This window comes from Gadus macrocephalus, chromosome 4, assembly GCF_031168955.1.
Source record: "Gadus macrocephalus chromosome 4, ASM3116895v1".
Classification (NCBI taxonomy): Eukaryota; Metazoa; Chordata; class Actinopteri; order Gadiformes; family Gadidae; genus Gadus; species Gadus macrocephalus.
The window spans coordinates 9597558-9611847 of record NC_082385.1 but is presented as its reverse complement, the minus strand read 5'-3'; the positions used below and the strand labels follow the sequence as shown (position 1 = coordinate 9611847).

General features: G+C 47.0%; 2 protein-coding genes across 2 annotated transcripts; both read right to left on the bottom strand.

The window, feature by feature from the left end:
- Positions 1-23: 23 nt before the first annotated feature.
- nfkbil1 (nuclear factor of kappa light polypeptide gene enhancer in B-cells inhibitor-like 1) lies at positions 24-3468 on the bottom strand. Its single transcript, XM_060050105.1, has 4 exons — positions 3046-3468; positions 2843-2955; positions 2427-2538; positions 24-1276 (listed from the first exon to the last, which is right to left on the bottom strand). The coding sequence occupies exons 1-4, from the start codon at positions 3317-3319 to the stop codon at positions 660-662; spliced, it is 1116 nt and encodes a 371-aa protein (XP_059906088.1). The 5' UTR covers positions 3320-3468; the 3' UTR covers positions 24-659.
- A 5971-nt stretch (positions 3469-9439) lies between these two features.
- On the bottom strand, positions 9440-11826 carry LOC132455965 (apelin receptor B-like). Its single transcript, XM_060050078.1, has one exon. It carries the CDS (start codon positions 11561-11563, stop codon positions 10496-10498), a length of 1068 nt encoding a protein of 355 aa, XP_059906061.1. The 5' UTR covers positions 11564-11826; the 3' UTR covers positions 9440-10495.
- Between the last annotated feature and the right edge of the window lie 2464 nt (positions 11827-14290).

Below are 14290 nucleotides of genomic sequence, written 5' to 3'. Positions count from 1 at the left end.
ATGTAAAGGAAAATGTTCAACGGTTATTATTTAACAATAACCTTTATTGAAAAACGCAGGCCTACTGTTGCCATGCAATTTCGGTAGCGCTACCCACAAAAACAAACCACATCATGTAGTGTGCGGACGATACAAAGAGGGATATTCAAAAATCTGGCAACCTGCGCATCGCTTTTTCAGGAATAGCGGCTGTTTTTTGTGGCGATTCATCTCTTACAATCGAGCTGTATAAAAAAAAAGCATGTTTGCAATAGTGTCTAAACCATGTATTCTTATAATATATACAGTCACAATTAAAAGACATTGTAATTTTATGGTAAAAATCTACAAATACGACACGTTGTGCAAATGCATTTCAATGCACTGAAACTGCCCAGCTGAAGGAAATATCTACACAAATTTGACATTTAAAAATGGTAAACCAAATCATTTTAACTTAAAATTGTATATCACAATACTTTTAAAGAAATGGAACAGAGGTAGTATGTTTTAATTCAAGATTGAAAGAATTATGAATCATGACAACCAGTCAAAAAATAATTGCCACGTTCCAAATGCTCTCTGACCATTTTTTCTGTCTTCAGGGACGCAGGTGAATCTTGCGTCTCCCTCTTCTATGGCACGATCTCGTCTGACCTCCTTCCCCTTCCACGTTCCCCCTAGTCCCTCAGAGTCTGCGCCAGTCTGTTGAGCTCCTGCGAGAGAGCCGTGACTGTGTCCAGGATCTTCTTCCGGTCCGTCTCCTGCAGCCGCGAGCCGCACCGTTGGGCGAACCTGTCCGGGTGCCACAGCGTCTGCTGCCTCTTCAGCAGCTTCCGGAAGGTGGGCAGGTCCGTGCGGTCGGCCCCGGTCAGCATCACCTCCAGCATGTCCGCCACCGTGCCTCGGGGGGCCGGCCAGGGGATGTCCCCGTAGCCCAGCTTAGCACTGGGGGTCCGGGCGGTGGCGCTGGCGCTGGCGCTGGCCCCAGCCCCGCTCTTGAAGGTCTCCTCGCACTTCTTGTCGTAGCGGCGCTTCTTGGCCAGGCGGGTCTCCTCCTCCTTGCGCTTGGCCCGGGCCAGGTACTCCTCGTGCTCCTTCTGCAGCTTCTCGTGCAGCGCCTTGTAGGCTTGCTCCTCTTCCTCCTTCTCCTTGCTGCTCTTCCCCCTCTTCCGGCTGGAGCCCGAGGCGGCTAGCCTCTGAGCCTCTGCGTTCTTTTTCTCGAAATACTCGTTCCTGATTTGGTCGGCCCAGTCTCCGAAGTCCTCCTCTTCGTCGTCGAGGGGCAGGTTATCGGCTGCAAGGCAATGGCAGTTATTCAGTGATGGATGGATTATTCAGTGTTTACTGAATGTGTTATTAAGTATGTATTCAGTGATAGAGGTATAATTACAGTCAATTCAGCCATAAATGTGTGTATTATCCAGGGTTGAATCAGTTATACATGGATAATTGAGGGTTTATTAGTTTATGAATGGATCATTCATTGGAGTTATATCTAGGGGTGTAACGGTACACGTATTTGTACCGAACCGTCACGGTCCAGGCACTTCTGGGTGGTTACAGAGGTGGACCGCGGTGCGTAGATGTGGCGTACATAGCCTTAATATGGCGTATGTAAAGGCTGGTTTTTGCGACGCAGAATTTAAAACTTGAAGTCCGAGTTTCCCCCGGACCGTTTAGCCAAAGTGTACTACTCCGACTCCGTAATCTGACTCCGTAACTACGGAGAGCCCTCAAGCATTCGCAGTCCGTCTGGATACGCAATGCAATCCGCCGCCCGATCGATCTTATATGCTTACTACAAACCATGTAAGCAGTGTTGTATATAAAGTTCCAAAGCTTTTCAAATCGTGTTTGTTTTATTTTGGTCCTTAATGTGCAAAGTAAACAATGTACGAAGTAAATAAGTCAAACCGGAGAAGTGAGTCCGGAAATGATTTTGTTAGAGCACCAATCACAGCCCTTGCCGTCTCCGTTGCGTCGACGGATAGTTAAAAAATATTGGATGCGTGTTGCGCACGTAAGCTACGGAGAGGGTCTCCGACAGGTTCTCCGGCTACAGAGAGGGCTCTCTGTGTCTACGTACAGCACTTTAACATGCACACGCATTCGAAAGGCACCATCAAGGTGTTACTATCACCGTTGCTGTGAAAATAAAACGAGCTGTTCAAACCCAGGTCAAGACACTATTTCAACAACCCCTGTCTGGGAATTCAGAACGTGCAAATGCCATAGCCAAGTCTATTGGTGTTTTCATTGCTGCTGATCTACGGCCATTCTCTGTTGTTGACAAACAAGCAGTTGTTTAAAATGTTCCCCTTAACTATGAACCGTACCGTCCTGTACCGTACCGTGACTTCAAAACCAAGGTACTTTGCGAACCGTGACTTTTGTGTACCGTTACACCCCTACTAATAACAGTACAAAGTAAAAGTTAAAAGTACCCTCATATACGCCAAAGCTTTCATAGAAGTCGTTTTCACATTCTCCAAAGAGCTTCTCTCTCCACTCCTTCTCCGGGTCAGCCACAGGCTGCTGGCTCTTGCTGGGCCTGGGCTGATAAGAAGCACTCATACATGTCAACATTTCAATCTGAACATCAAACATAAGTAACAACTTATTCCAGAAAGCATTTTACAACGTGAAACCTTTTTGATTAGTTGTGCCTCCTAGTCCAGATGAAAACAAAGATGTACAACACACACTGTTTGGCCAAATATCCAGGTTTAGTGAGTCGGCTACATGTGCATGAATCATTTCATTTCGATTTGAAGGGTAATATCAAACAACATACTACAGCACATCTACAGAACAGGCTGGACTTTGGTACCATCATGATGATATCAAAACGTAGGCCAACCTGGTCATCTTTCATCCACTGAAGGAGGTCCTCCGGTGTGACGCCAGCAGAGTTCGGTGCTTGCATCGCTTCAGGGCAGCTGTTCCGCAGAGGGATAACAAGGTCCTCATAAGCTGAGGAGACAAACACAAGACATAGGTTAAAGAGGTCTGTCTGGTCCCCTGCAGACTTCAGGATCAAAGAATATCACCAGGGGCTTTCACCTGTTCGTCCATGTTTAAGCGCTCTGTTGGCCGCTATATGTAATACTGTGTCTCCTTTACGGTCCTTACGAAGGACTTCAGCCCCATGCTTCAGTAAGAGCCGCAGGACCAAGTCGTCCCCCCGCGAACAAGACACATGCAACGGTGTTCTCTCTTTTTTGCCTTGAGAGAAATTAACATCGACGTCTTTATGCTTCCGTAAATATGACTTCAGCTTCAAGAAACTACCTGCCTCGACGTATTTCAAAACTCGTTTTTGTGTATGGGATAACATTATGCGTTTCACGTTTTGTCTGAATAGCTATGACAACAAGAACAAGGGCAAAATCCTATAAAATCCTAAGGAATAACTACACAGCCGCACAACAACCGACATCACAAATTTGGTGCGTCCCCGTTTTGCTTCCGCTGGGAAGGGCTTGAGAGACATCGGTTCCGCTACAGCACCACGCTAAACCCGCCAGCAGATGTCAGTATTTTCTTGTGAGAAAAACATTGTAATATTGGTGTGTTCCAGATGCCTCGGACACCATCCTTACGAGTTGCAAGTGGGGGAATCTCCCAGCTTTCTTGCTGCATTCACGGAGGCACGCCCCCTTTTTGTCAGCCCCACTCGGAATTCTGAGACTAACCCTAACCCGAGTTCAGTGAGGACCACAAAAACAAAAACGGCGGCTCTAGAATCTTTAGGCCCTGTCCACACTAAGCCGGGTAAATATCAAAACATACATTCGCATTGAAAACACTATCGTTTTCATATCGTTTCGGAATGTTTTGCATCCACGTTCCACACTGACATGATTTTCATAACAGCTTTTGTCATGGTTACGTGACTCCCGCCACGCCTCTCTGTTTATATTAAAGGCGCCTGATCAGCTGTGATAGTTGCAGTTGATTAGCTGGCTAATCATTTTCACTCACAAGCAAAAACATGACTCAAGCCAAAAGTACAAAGGCGAGTTTTCTTTGTATCGTTCACGATACACGCAGCATCAACGCAGCAACAAAGTGTAAATAACAATGGATCCCGAGTTCCTTTACTAGGCATTATGATGGCGGTCCTCTGCGTAGTGCAGAGAGGCGCGGATGAGAAGTAATGTCATCCCGAATTTGAGTTGCGTGTTCTGCGTCCCGACAAAAGCCCGCTAATCCCGTCAGCTCTCTAAAATGTCTAACCAATATGAAATGTCCCGTGTTGTCTGCGTACATAGCCAAGGTGGTCTTATTATAGCCTGATCATTAATTTAAAGCCATATAGAAAGAATTAAGCATCCAGCATACTATTTCAACAATGTGTGAGATCATACGCAGCAGGGATGATCGCACAGTGGAATGCTTATGGAAAACCAGTGGACGAGCGCTGGGTGGAGATTTCAGAAGCAGGGAGATTATAGAAAAATATAATGTCAAATTTGTCAGTTTGCCGTTTGTCTAGTCAATATGTTAACCTACTTAATATTTATTTATTTATTTCAACCGCAATCCGCCCGCAATTTCTCCAAGATTACTTTTTTTCACACAATCCACCCAACCCGTGGATTATCCACGGTGTCCGCGAGTATGACCGCCAACCGCGCATCTCTACTAGTCTTTACTTTACTAGTTAGTTCTTTACTAGTTAGTAAACACTGCCCGTGACCTCCAGCTGCTCGCAGATTCCCTCCATGTCAACAATATGTCATGCGATTCCCCCAAATTCCCCCAAATTTCGAGACGAAAAAATCGCAAATCGCAAGCATGTCACATCGAGACTAGATCTCGTCTCGTCGCCGACTTTTCAAAATCGTTTACGACTCGCAAATTTGTCTGCGACGAACGAATAGGGGCAAAATCTGACTGAAATCGTGTAGTCTGAACCAGCCATAAGGAGGTGTGCCTCCGAGATATGCCGCAACTCCGCAAGAAAGCTGGGAGATTTCCTGACTTCTGACTCGGAAGGCTGGCGTTCGAGGCTTCAGGAACACACCATTAGGCCACTTAACTTGTAATCTAATTGGAGCCTACCTAGGCCTATGTATTATTAAAGAGTCCGTAAGCAACCTCGCAATCGGACAGTTATTAATGTGAAAAGGAAAAGGTTTTAGAAAACGTAATTTGCCAAATAATTAAACATTATTTCTTTACATTGCTAACAAAATTGCTTTGTTCCAGTCACATTTTAGAAGAGGTTGAGGTGAATCTGTGTTAGTTTTGCAGTACAGTTGGTTGTCTTTACACGTCTGTTTGTTGTCAGAATTCCGATAAACACTCTGTATTCAGAATGTCTTCCTCTGCTTAGATTATCTGCCTTGAGGGTCTTTTCAACATACCACCTGTCAGGAAGAACCAATGTAAAGAGGTGATCTGTGTGTGCGGGTGTGTGCGTGTCTGAATGACTTATGTGTGTTGCGTGTCAAGCCAGAGAAAGTGGGGGAGCTAGCAGAACTGCTGCCCAATAGAACCCCTTCAGATTTCTTATTCATCACGTGTCACAAAACAATATGTTTCCCATTAATGCTCTGTATGAAGTGCAATTAATGGTGGGTCCTTGTCAATTCCCCCACTTTAGTTATTGCTTAAAAACAACAATTTATTCAGTGAAAGAGGATCACTTTCACTCACAAGCCTGTTTGTCCAGCCAGCTCTACCTGTGACGCATAATGAGAAGCAGCTGATACTCAGAGCTGGCCGGGCGCAAGTGGATGACAGGGGCATCCATTTAGCCCTGGGAGGCAAGGGTGGGGGGGGGGGGGGGGGGGGACCCAGGCTGCCTCACAATGGAGAGGATAGAGGAGGGCATGAAGAGAAGCCTTGTGCCCTCCAAGACCCCCCAGCCCAGCCTCAACAGAAGAAGATCCGGAGTCGGCCTATGGAGCCGCGACCACTTCCACTGCCTCTTCCGGAAACAACGTGTCCCCACTAACGATGTGTGTCTCCCCTAATGAAACGTGACTCACCTAACGATACATGTCTCACCGAACAAAACGTCTCACCTAACAAAATGTCTTCCCTTAATGATACTTGTCTCACCTAACGATACTTGTTTCACCTAACGATACGTGTTTCACCTGACGATACGGGTAGGACCTAACGATACGTGTATCACCTAACGATACGTGTTTCACCTAACGATACGTGTCTCCACGAACGAGACGTGTCTCACCTAATGATACTTGTCTCACCTAACGATACGTGTCTCACCTAACGATACTTGTTTCACCTAAAGATACGTGTTTCACCTAACGATACTTGTTTCACCTAACGATACTTGTCTCACCTAACGATACGTGTCTCACCTAACGATACTTGTTTCACCTAATGATACGTGTCTCACCTAACGATACTTGTTTCACCTAACGATACTTGTCTCACCTAACGATACGTGTTTCACCTAACGATACTTGTCTCACCTAACGATACTTGTTTCACCTAACGATACTTGTTTCACCTAAAGATACGTGTTTCACCTAACGATACGTGTTTCACCTAACGATACGTGACCTACCTAATGATACCCGTCCTACCTAAAAATACCTGTCTCACCAACATTACGTTCAAAATCCAAATATCCCCAGGCCACCTGTAGGAGCAACATAAATGCCTACAAATCGTTTATCTGCTTGTAAAGTGATGCTGGGCTTGCAGCATCTCAGCACACTGCTGCATCTCCCAAGATGACATATTGACCCCCCACCCCCCCCCAAGACACATGCTTCTGAAAGACAGGATTTCCCTGGACAGGAACCTACCCCTACCCCATCCAGGCCTTGGCTCTTCCTGCCTGGCCTGCTGACTCCTATCCTGTCCACCACCATCACTCTCATCATCATCAACATCAACCTTGGTTGGGGGGGGGGGTGGGATGGGGGGGCGCAGGCTTGCAGGAAGCCCAGAGGTCGTGCAAGACGGGGCAGGACTCACCACCACCCCGCGGCTCCACCGCGGTGCTGGTACAGGCTCCAGGTCCGTTCCTTACTCAGGCTCCGACTCCGGGGTCCAGGTCAGGTCCTGGCTCTGGGTCAGGTCCTGGCTCTGGGTCAGGTCCTGGCTCTGGGTCAGGTCCTGGCTCTGGGTCAGGTCCTGGCTCTGGGTCAGGTCCTGGCTCTGGGTCAGGTCCTGGCTCTGGGTCAGGTCCTGGCTCTGGGTCAGGTCCTAACGGCCCGGTGTTCATCCTCCTCGTCTCCATTGTTTGAACGGAGGAGGTGGAATACGCTCACACTTCCTCTGTCTGTTTTCTGGGTCATTGGGTTGTGATTTATGATGCCTTGAGATGGGCCCGGCTCGCCGTTTGTTAGTTTTGTTTTTTAAACAAAGCAAAATCTTTTTTTTTCTTTCTATTTTACTCACTGATTCATTGTGATGTGCGTCTGAGTGGTTTTCACTGATAAACCACTCAGACTTTTAGCGTGCATTTGCGCATTGTTTACAAATGATATATCATTCATAAAATATACCATTTTGAAGGACATATGTTTACAAAGCATATATCCTACATAAAATATACCATTATGAAGGACATTTATGTTGGGAACTTATCTTAATGAGATGTTGTTCTGGGTTTGAAGGTTTGGTCCCAGCCTCCATTCAAGCAAAATAATATTTCCAAATCTACAACCTGCCCAAATGGAGTTTTAAAATCAGTGCCTTTCACAATCCAAACCCAATGATTCATGTTGTTTGCAGAGATCTTTAATTTATAGATGATCACAAACCAGTAGAAGAAAGAAGTTACATGGTGCATTACATATATACATTTTCTGAGCAATATAACCGATTTTAAATTAATATTATATGACCAAATCCTTTTTAGCTTAATTAAAGGTAATCAAAAAATAATTATTCACGTTTACCTTAAAATACTAGAGGATGGTAGAAGGAAACAAAACAGCCACTTCACATATTCCATATCATTAGGTTACAATTATATTGCATGCATAAATATAGCAATACACATTGTTTTGCTTATTTCTCACTGGAACGTAGTGCATAAATCAAATTGTGTTGCACAATGTTCGATGATGGGAGTGTGTGGTAGGTCTCCCATCATGCACGAGTGACTTGTGTATGACCTTTCTGCAAAGAAACTGTGCAGTAGAATGCAAGGCCATTGTGGAGAAAGGCTTATCTGAATTTTTTTGTCATTCTGTACACATGGTCTGTATACACTGGTATTTGGTCTATTAGTTTACCAATAATTGCAAGAAGTAATGTTTAGTCAAAGTTACAGTGAAGCTTTGAAGCCTGATCACATTACCTCCATAAAACTTGAAAAACCATGAATGTAATCTGTTCAGATAATCTTTCACGATATTCACTTGTGACAGGTGGGGGATATTTAAAACGTTCCCAGAGGCTTTAAGTCCTGTCTGAAACTGTCGGTTGGAGCTTTCCTCTCACAAGTTTACATCACTCCGATTTATAATTCGATAGAAATATATTGCACATGTCAGACTTAATTCATAGATCCCCTTTTTAATAAAAACTTCAATACATGCAATCTTGGTGTTTGTTTACTTTGCTACATTTCAGAAGCTGGGAGTCGAGAAGGTTAAGTAGCCCGCAGCTGTGGAGCAGCTTGACACCCTGTGACAACAACTTAAACTGCAGCATACTGACCACAGACCCTTAGAGAGCGTGATACTGGAATTAAGCAAGCGGCTATAGAGGCCTACCTGTATGAATGAACCCAACGGGTGTATTTCTACACGTGGCGTCTTAAACCTTTACACAGCGGTGTAGCGACTCATTAACCATTAGTGTATCAAACAGGCATTAGCACCAGTTGATTCAGAGGAGGCCGACCCGTTGGGAGGTAGGATTATCCTTCAGTCTGGCTGTTAGCCGTGATTATGTCCAGAAAAAAAAGCTAATCACAGCCTAGTTAGTTAATCATCGGGCTGTAACTATCAGGCAGCAAGAACAATGTTAAATTCCGTTGTTTAATGGCTTAAATGATTGGTCGGCTTTAGCTGACCACATAATTGGCTGTCATTATTTTTGGTTGAAACAAATGTAGAACCAATTGATCTAATACCAGTTTTTGTACAAGACAAACAACTTGTGTTGTGCTACGAGTTAAACACTTAGATGGGTAGATCCCTATAGCGGATGATTAACCAATCTTACGGGTTTACTTTCTTCAAGAAGAAGTCTGAATTGGCTGATCACAGCAAAGGGCGGGCTCAGCAATTACGACGCGGAGCAGTGAAACTGCAGGGAGACGGATATGGTACTCTTTCCATGTATTTCCTGTAGACAATTGCTTTGATTTTAGCCCCATGAAACACAATGGGAACGAGAATGCCTGCCGTCCCTGCTGAACAAACAGGAAGAACGGACATTCACTGAATGGTAGAAATTACATTAGCAACAAGACTTACGAGAACACACAGTAAAGGAGGACAACCAGAGGGAATCGCTTTTGGTTAAAGCACCTTTTATTAAAAATCATAAACATGAGTACAATTCATATTCACATTATATACAGATTTGAAAGAGCCTCATTCTAAGTCATTAGAGAGAGGAATATACAAATACATTCTTACTTCACATGCACACACAGACACACACACACACACTCATACACACACACACACACACACACACACACACACACACACACACACACACACACACACACACACACACACACACACACACACACACACACACACACACACACACACTCTTTTGAAGCAGTCTTAATTGGGTTGTCTTCTACCCATAGGAAAACATTTGTCATCGCGTCCCATCTGTCCGTCTGGGACCCCCTCCCCCCGTCTCTCCTTACAACACTATGCTCACATTTGCGGTATTATCTGACTGTAACACCTTTAACTCGCACCCTGGTACTACTCACACATGCACATCTGACTGGCTGTGTAAACTGGTCAAATGTGGAGGAGCGATCTATTTGATGTCAAGGCTTAAGTGTTGCAGATGACATGACCGGTGTTATGTGTGTGTGTGTGTGTTTTTCAGTGTGTGTTGTTGTGTGTGTGGAAGTCTTCGAGAGGACAAAGACGTCCAGACGTTAAGTCCCAAGTTCTTAGCTCTTAAGTCCCCCACGAAACCGATTCCCAACTTCTCCACAACAAACAAGTGTGTTTTGTGACGTCTGCCCGGCATGTTGCAACCTTCACGAAGTGGCTCCCGTGCGTTGGCTCTGAACGTCGCAGTCACCGCAGGGGGGTTTAGGGGGGGCGTAACCCAACACCCCACCACACCAGTCCACTGGGTCACCCTGGGGGGACCAGGCGAGGACACGCTGGACGTGATCTTCAGGCCGTCGCTGAAATGTCTCAGAGTGTGCATACCAACACATCAAGTCTCTCCACTTATTCTCCCTCTCTCTCTGTCTCTCTGTCTCTCTCTCTCTCTCTCTCTCTCTCTCTCTCTCTCTCTCTCTCTCTCTCTCTCCATGCATCACCATACCCATGATGCACCACCGGGTTGGACGCCGCGGACGCGGTCACACCTTGGTGGCCAGAGACTGGGCCTCGGTCTTCTGGGAGGACAGGGAGCCGGCGGGGCTGGCGTGCAGGGCCTTCTTCAGGTTGAGCAGGCACAGGCACTGGGAGCGAAAGCGCAGGTCGAAGAAGGCGTAGAGGAAGGGGTTGAGGCAGCTGTTGACGTAGGCCAGGCAGGTGGCGTACGGGTGCGCCAGCAGCAGGAAGCGCAGGAAGGCGCAGGTGCCCGGCGCCAGGTTGAGGTAGGAGAGCGCGTCGGCGCTCTTCACCACGTGGAAGGGCGTCCAGCACACGGCGAACACCACCACCAGCGTGGTGATGATCTTCAGCAGGCGCCGCTTGCGCTGGTCCTCCTTGCGCAGCGTGTTGAAGTGGCGCGTGACGGTGCAGCCGATGAAGCAGTAGCACACCATCATGGCCAGGAAGGGCAGCAGGAAGCCCAGCGCCGACGAGGACATGCTGAGGCTCGCCACCCACACGTTCTCCTGCTCCTTGTCGGTGACCACCAGGCTGAAGTCCATGACGCAGGACGTGCGGTTGCTGGCGTCGTCGTGCTGCGTGGTGCGGAACACCAGGGTGGGCGCCGCCAGCAGGCAGGACAGCACCCAGATGGCGGTGAGCGACACCTGCATGTAGCCCCGCGTGCGCAGCTGCGTGCTGGAGAGCGAGTGCACGATGGCCAGGTAGCGGTCCAGGCTCATGCAGGTGAGGCAGAAGACGCTGGCGTACATGTTGAGCAGCACCACGTAGCTGCTGATCTTGCACAGCACCTCGCCGAAGGGCCAGTGGTAGCCCAGCGCCGTGTACACGGCCCACAGGGGCAGGGTGACCACGAAGGTGAGGTCGGCCAGGGCCAGGTTGCCGATGTAGACGTCGGTGGCACGCCACTTGCCCTGCGCGCGCCACACGGTGAAGATCACCACGCCGTTGCCCGACAGGCCCAGGATGAAGATGAGCATGTAGAGGACGGGGATGACGGAGTAGGAGGGCTCCCACTCGGAGTAGTCGCACATGGTGGCGTTCTCCGACTCGTCGTAGTCGTAGTAGTAGCTCTCCGTGGTCGCCTCCATCTCGCCGCCGGCTCTCTCTTGATCGCTTGGAATATCCGGTTAAAAATAGGCTCGATACGTCTCTGGAGCTGAGGTGTAGTGTTGCACCTCTGCACACCACCCACGGAGACAGAGGTCAAAGTCCGGGGGAGGGAGGAGGTACGGAAAGCAGAGTTTTGAGTTGGTGACTGGTTGAGTGAGTTAGGCTCCTGTGAGAAAAAAAGCAGCTCTCAGAGGTCTGACGGTGGAACACACTGGCTTGCTTGCTATCTGTGACAGCTGCCTGCTCTTTATATACCCGCTCCCAGCCCTGCGGAACCTCCCAGGAGCCCTCCCCCTCCCCCGCCCCCTCCCCCGCCCCCTCCCCCGCCCCCGCCCCCCCCCCCGGCCTGCCCACCCCCCCTTCCCTCCTCGCCTCCCGTCCCCTCACCCCTCCTCCCTTCCTCCTCCTTTTGCTCAGGCCCATGTGCTGCTTACAAAGTCATGATTTTACTCATCTCACTTGTTTTGGTTTACTTATTTTACTGATCCTACCCTATTATTATTGTTATTGGGCACTGCTGTCTGCATTAACTCCTTATGCACTTTACAGTCATTGCTCTATTGTTTTTATTCTGATATTGAATAATTAGATTGGTCATACACAAGATTTTCCTTTGCGGTTCATAAAGTGATATCTTATCTAATCTTATACCAACACACACATACCCATAAAACTACTCTTCAGCATTCACTCAACAGGTGTCTTTTTATTAAGGATAAATACTGTCTATATAACTGGTCAGACACTGGACAGGATAGGTCAGGATAGGTCAAACACCAGAACAGAATCAGGAGGACCATAGAAACCCCATTCACACGTATCACCACTTAATTTGATATTTTAGGGCTTATTGACTTTTCTTCATCGTGCAACATGTGATTGTTTTGGATCAAAAAGCACTCAATAGAACCAGAGTGACTTCTAGTGGGCACCAGGTCTGGGCATGTCGCGGGATGCTGTTCAGGTCAATTAGCCTGCTAATGTCTGCTCGTTGGGTGGGACCGTGGGCCCCTCTCATCCAGACGACTGCATTTCCATGTCAATGCGTCAGGTTTCGTCACAGCAGCACACGTTCCAACATGCAGGCGAGGGACTGACACTGGAAATGTTGATTTTGCCAGCTATCATGTTTATTGTGGTGATTTTCATTTGTTATTATTAGATCACAAATAAGGAAGTATTATTTGGAATGTCCGACAGAGATATACTATTAATAACAATAATACAATATATATATAAACGCTAAGTACCCCAACAATGAAATGTTGGGTAGATAAAAAAGTGAAATTACTGATTTGAAGAGAAGTCTAGTATAATGGCTGCGTTGTTGCCTTACAGCAGGACTACACAAACAACAGAAGACAAGAAACCCTGTGATACTGAACTGCAGGGCAAATAGACAAGAAATTAAACCAATTGTTAATTCAAGATGAGACAAGACAGGCCATTCACGAGGGCAGACAGAGACGGAGAGTTTTAGTAAGGTCTGCTCTAAAGCACAGAGACATGAGGGAAGACAAGGGAGAGAGACACCGAAAGAGTTTTAGCAAGGTCCGGATTCTCTATCTCTAGCAAACAGACACAGAGGGAAGTCGTGGGAATGATATTATGAGAAACGATTGTGTATATATTTTTTTTAAAAGAAAGATAAAATGCAATGTTGACATTGTGCAATACTTAATGATGGATCCAGGGCAAAGGTAACACTTTGGTGTAAATGCTAAATTAGTGCATGTAGTGATTATTATAAAATTAAAACCTGAATGTTTCTGGGATTGTGCTTCTGTAGTGCATGGGCTTCTGTATGTCTGGGTGTGCGTGCAGGATCGTTTGTGTGTGTGTGTGTGCGTGTGTGTGTGTGTGTGTGTGTGTGTGTGTGTGTGTGTGTGTGTGTGTGTGTGTGTGTGCGCGGGCGCGCGCGCGCGTGTGTGTGTGTGTGTGTGTGTGTGTGTGTGTGTGTGTGTGTGTGCATGTGTGTGTGTGTGTGTGTGTGTGTGTGTGTGTGTGTGTGTGTGTGTGTGTGTGTGTGTGTGTGTGCGTGTGCGTGTGTGTGTATGTGTGTGTGTCCAGCTGGAAGGCCTCACTCCCCATTCAGCCTCGTCTCTCAGCGCAGAGGCAGCCGTGGCGCCGGCCCCGACCCTCGGAGACACAACTACTGCTGCTGTATCACTCCCTCCCACCCCGCCCTCCCCCCTCCTCCCCCTCCTCCCCCCATCCGTCCATCCGTCCATCCGTCCGTCCTTGATTGACTGAACAACAGATCCCGTAGGGGTTTCACCCGTTCATCTGTCGGAGCCCTTTAATCCGTCCTGAGCTAACTAGCGGCGAGGACGTTCGGCCAAACAGGAAGTGACAGAGGTGTTGTAAACCCTGTGTTGGGGAAGGCCTTCCCTGCCCCGTTCCAGGGTGTATTTATACTCCTTATTCCTGTATCTCTACCTCATATCCTAGTGGTTTTAATAGTAGTGCTATTTATAGTATCGCATCAATTTGTCATTAGGGTAGCACAGTATAAAGTAGTGGTATTTGTAGTATACAAAGTGTTGGTTTTTGTAGCATAATATAAAATAGTGGTATTTGTAGTATACAAAGTGGTCGTTTTGGATGTATAGTGTGAATGAGTAGGAGAAGTCATGATTTATAAGTGGCTTTAAAAGTTGCTTTGTGATAATAAGAATATAGAAACACAAGGACACATAGGCTCA

What these genes read in the sequence shown, in the direction of transcription:
- nfkbil1 (XM_060050105.1), bottom strand. Translation starts at nt 3,319, where the DNA reads ATGTTATCCCATACACAAAAACGAGTTTTGAAATACGTCGAGGCAGGT. An exon ending in GCTTAAACATGGACGAACAG is followed by an intron (nt 2,956 to 3,045) that starts GTGAAAGCCCCT and finishes TTGTCTCCTCAG; the next exon opens with CTTATGAGGACCTTGTTATC. An exon ending in AGTGGATGAAAGATGACCAG is followed by an intron (nt 2,539 to 2,842) that starts GTTGGCCTACGT and finishes GCTTCTTATCAG; the next exon opens with CCCAGGCCCAGCAAGAGCCA.
- LOC132455965 (XM_060050078.1), bottom strand. Translation starts at nt 11,563, where the DNA reads ATGGAGGCGACCACGGAGAGCTACTACTACGACTACGACGAGTCGGAG.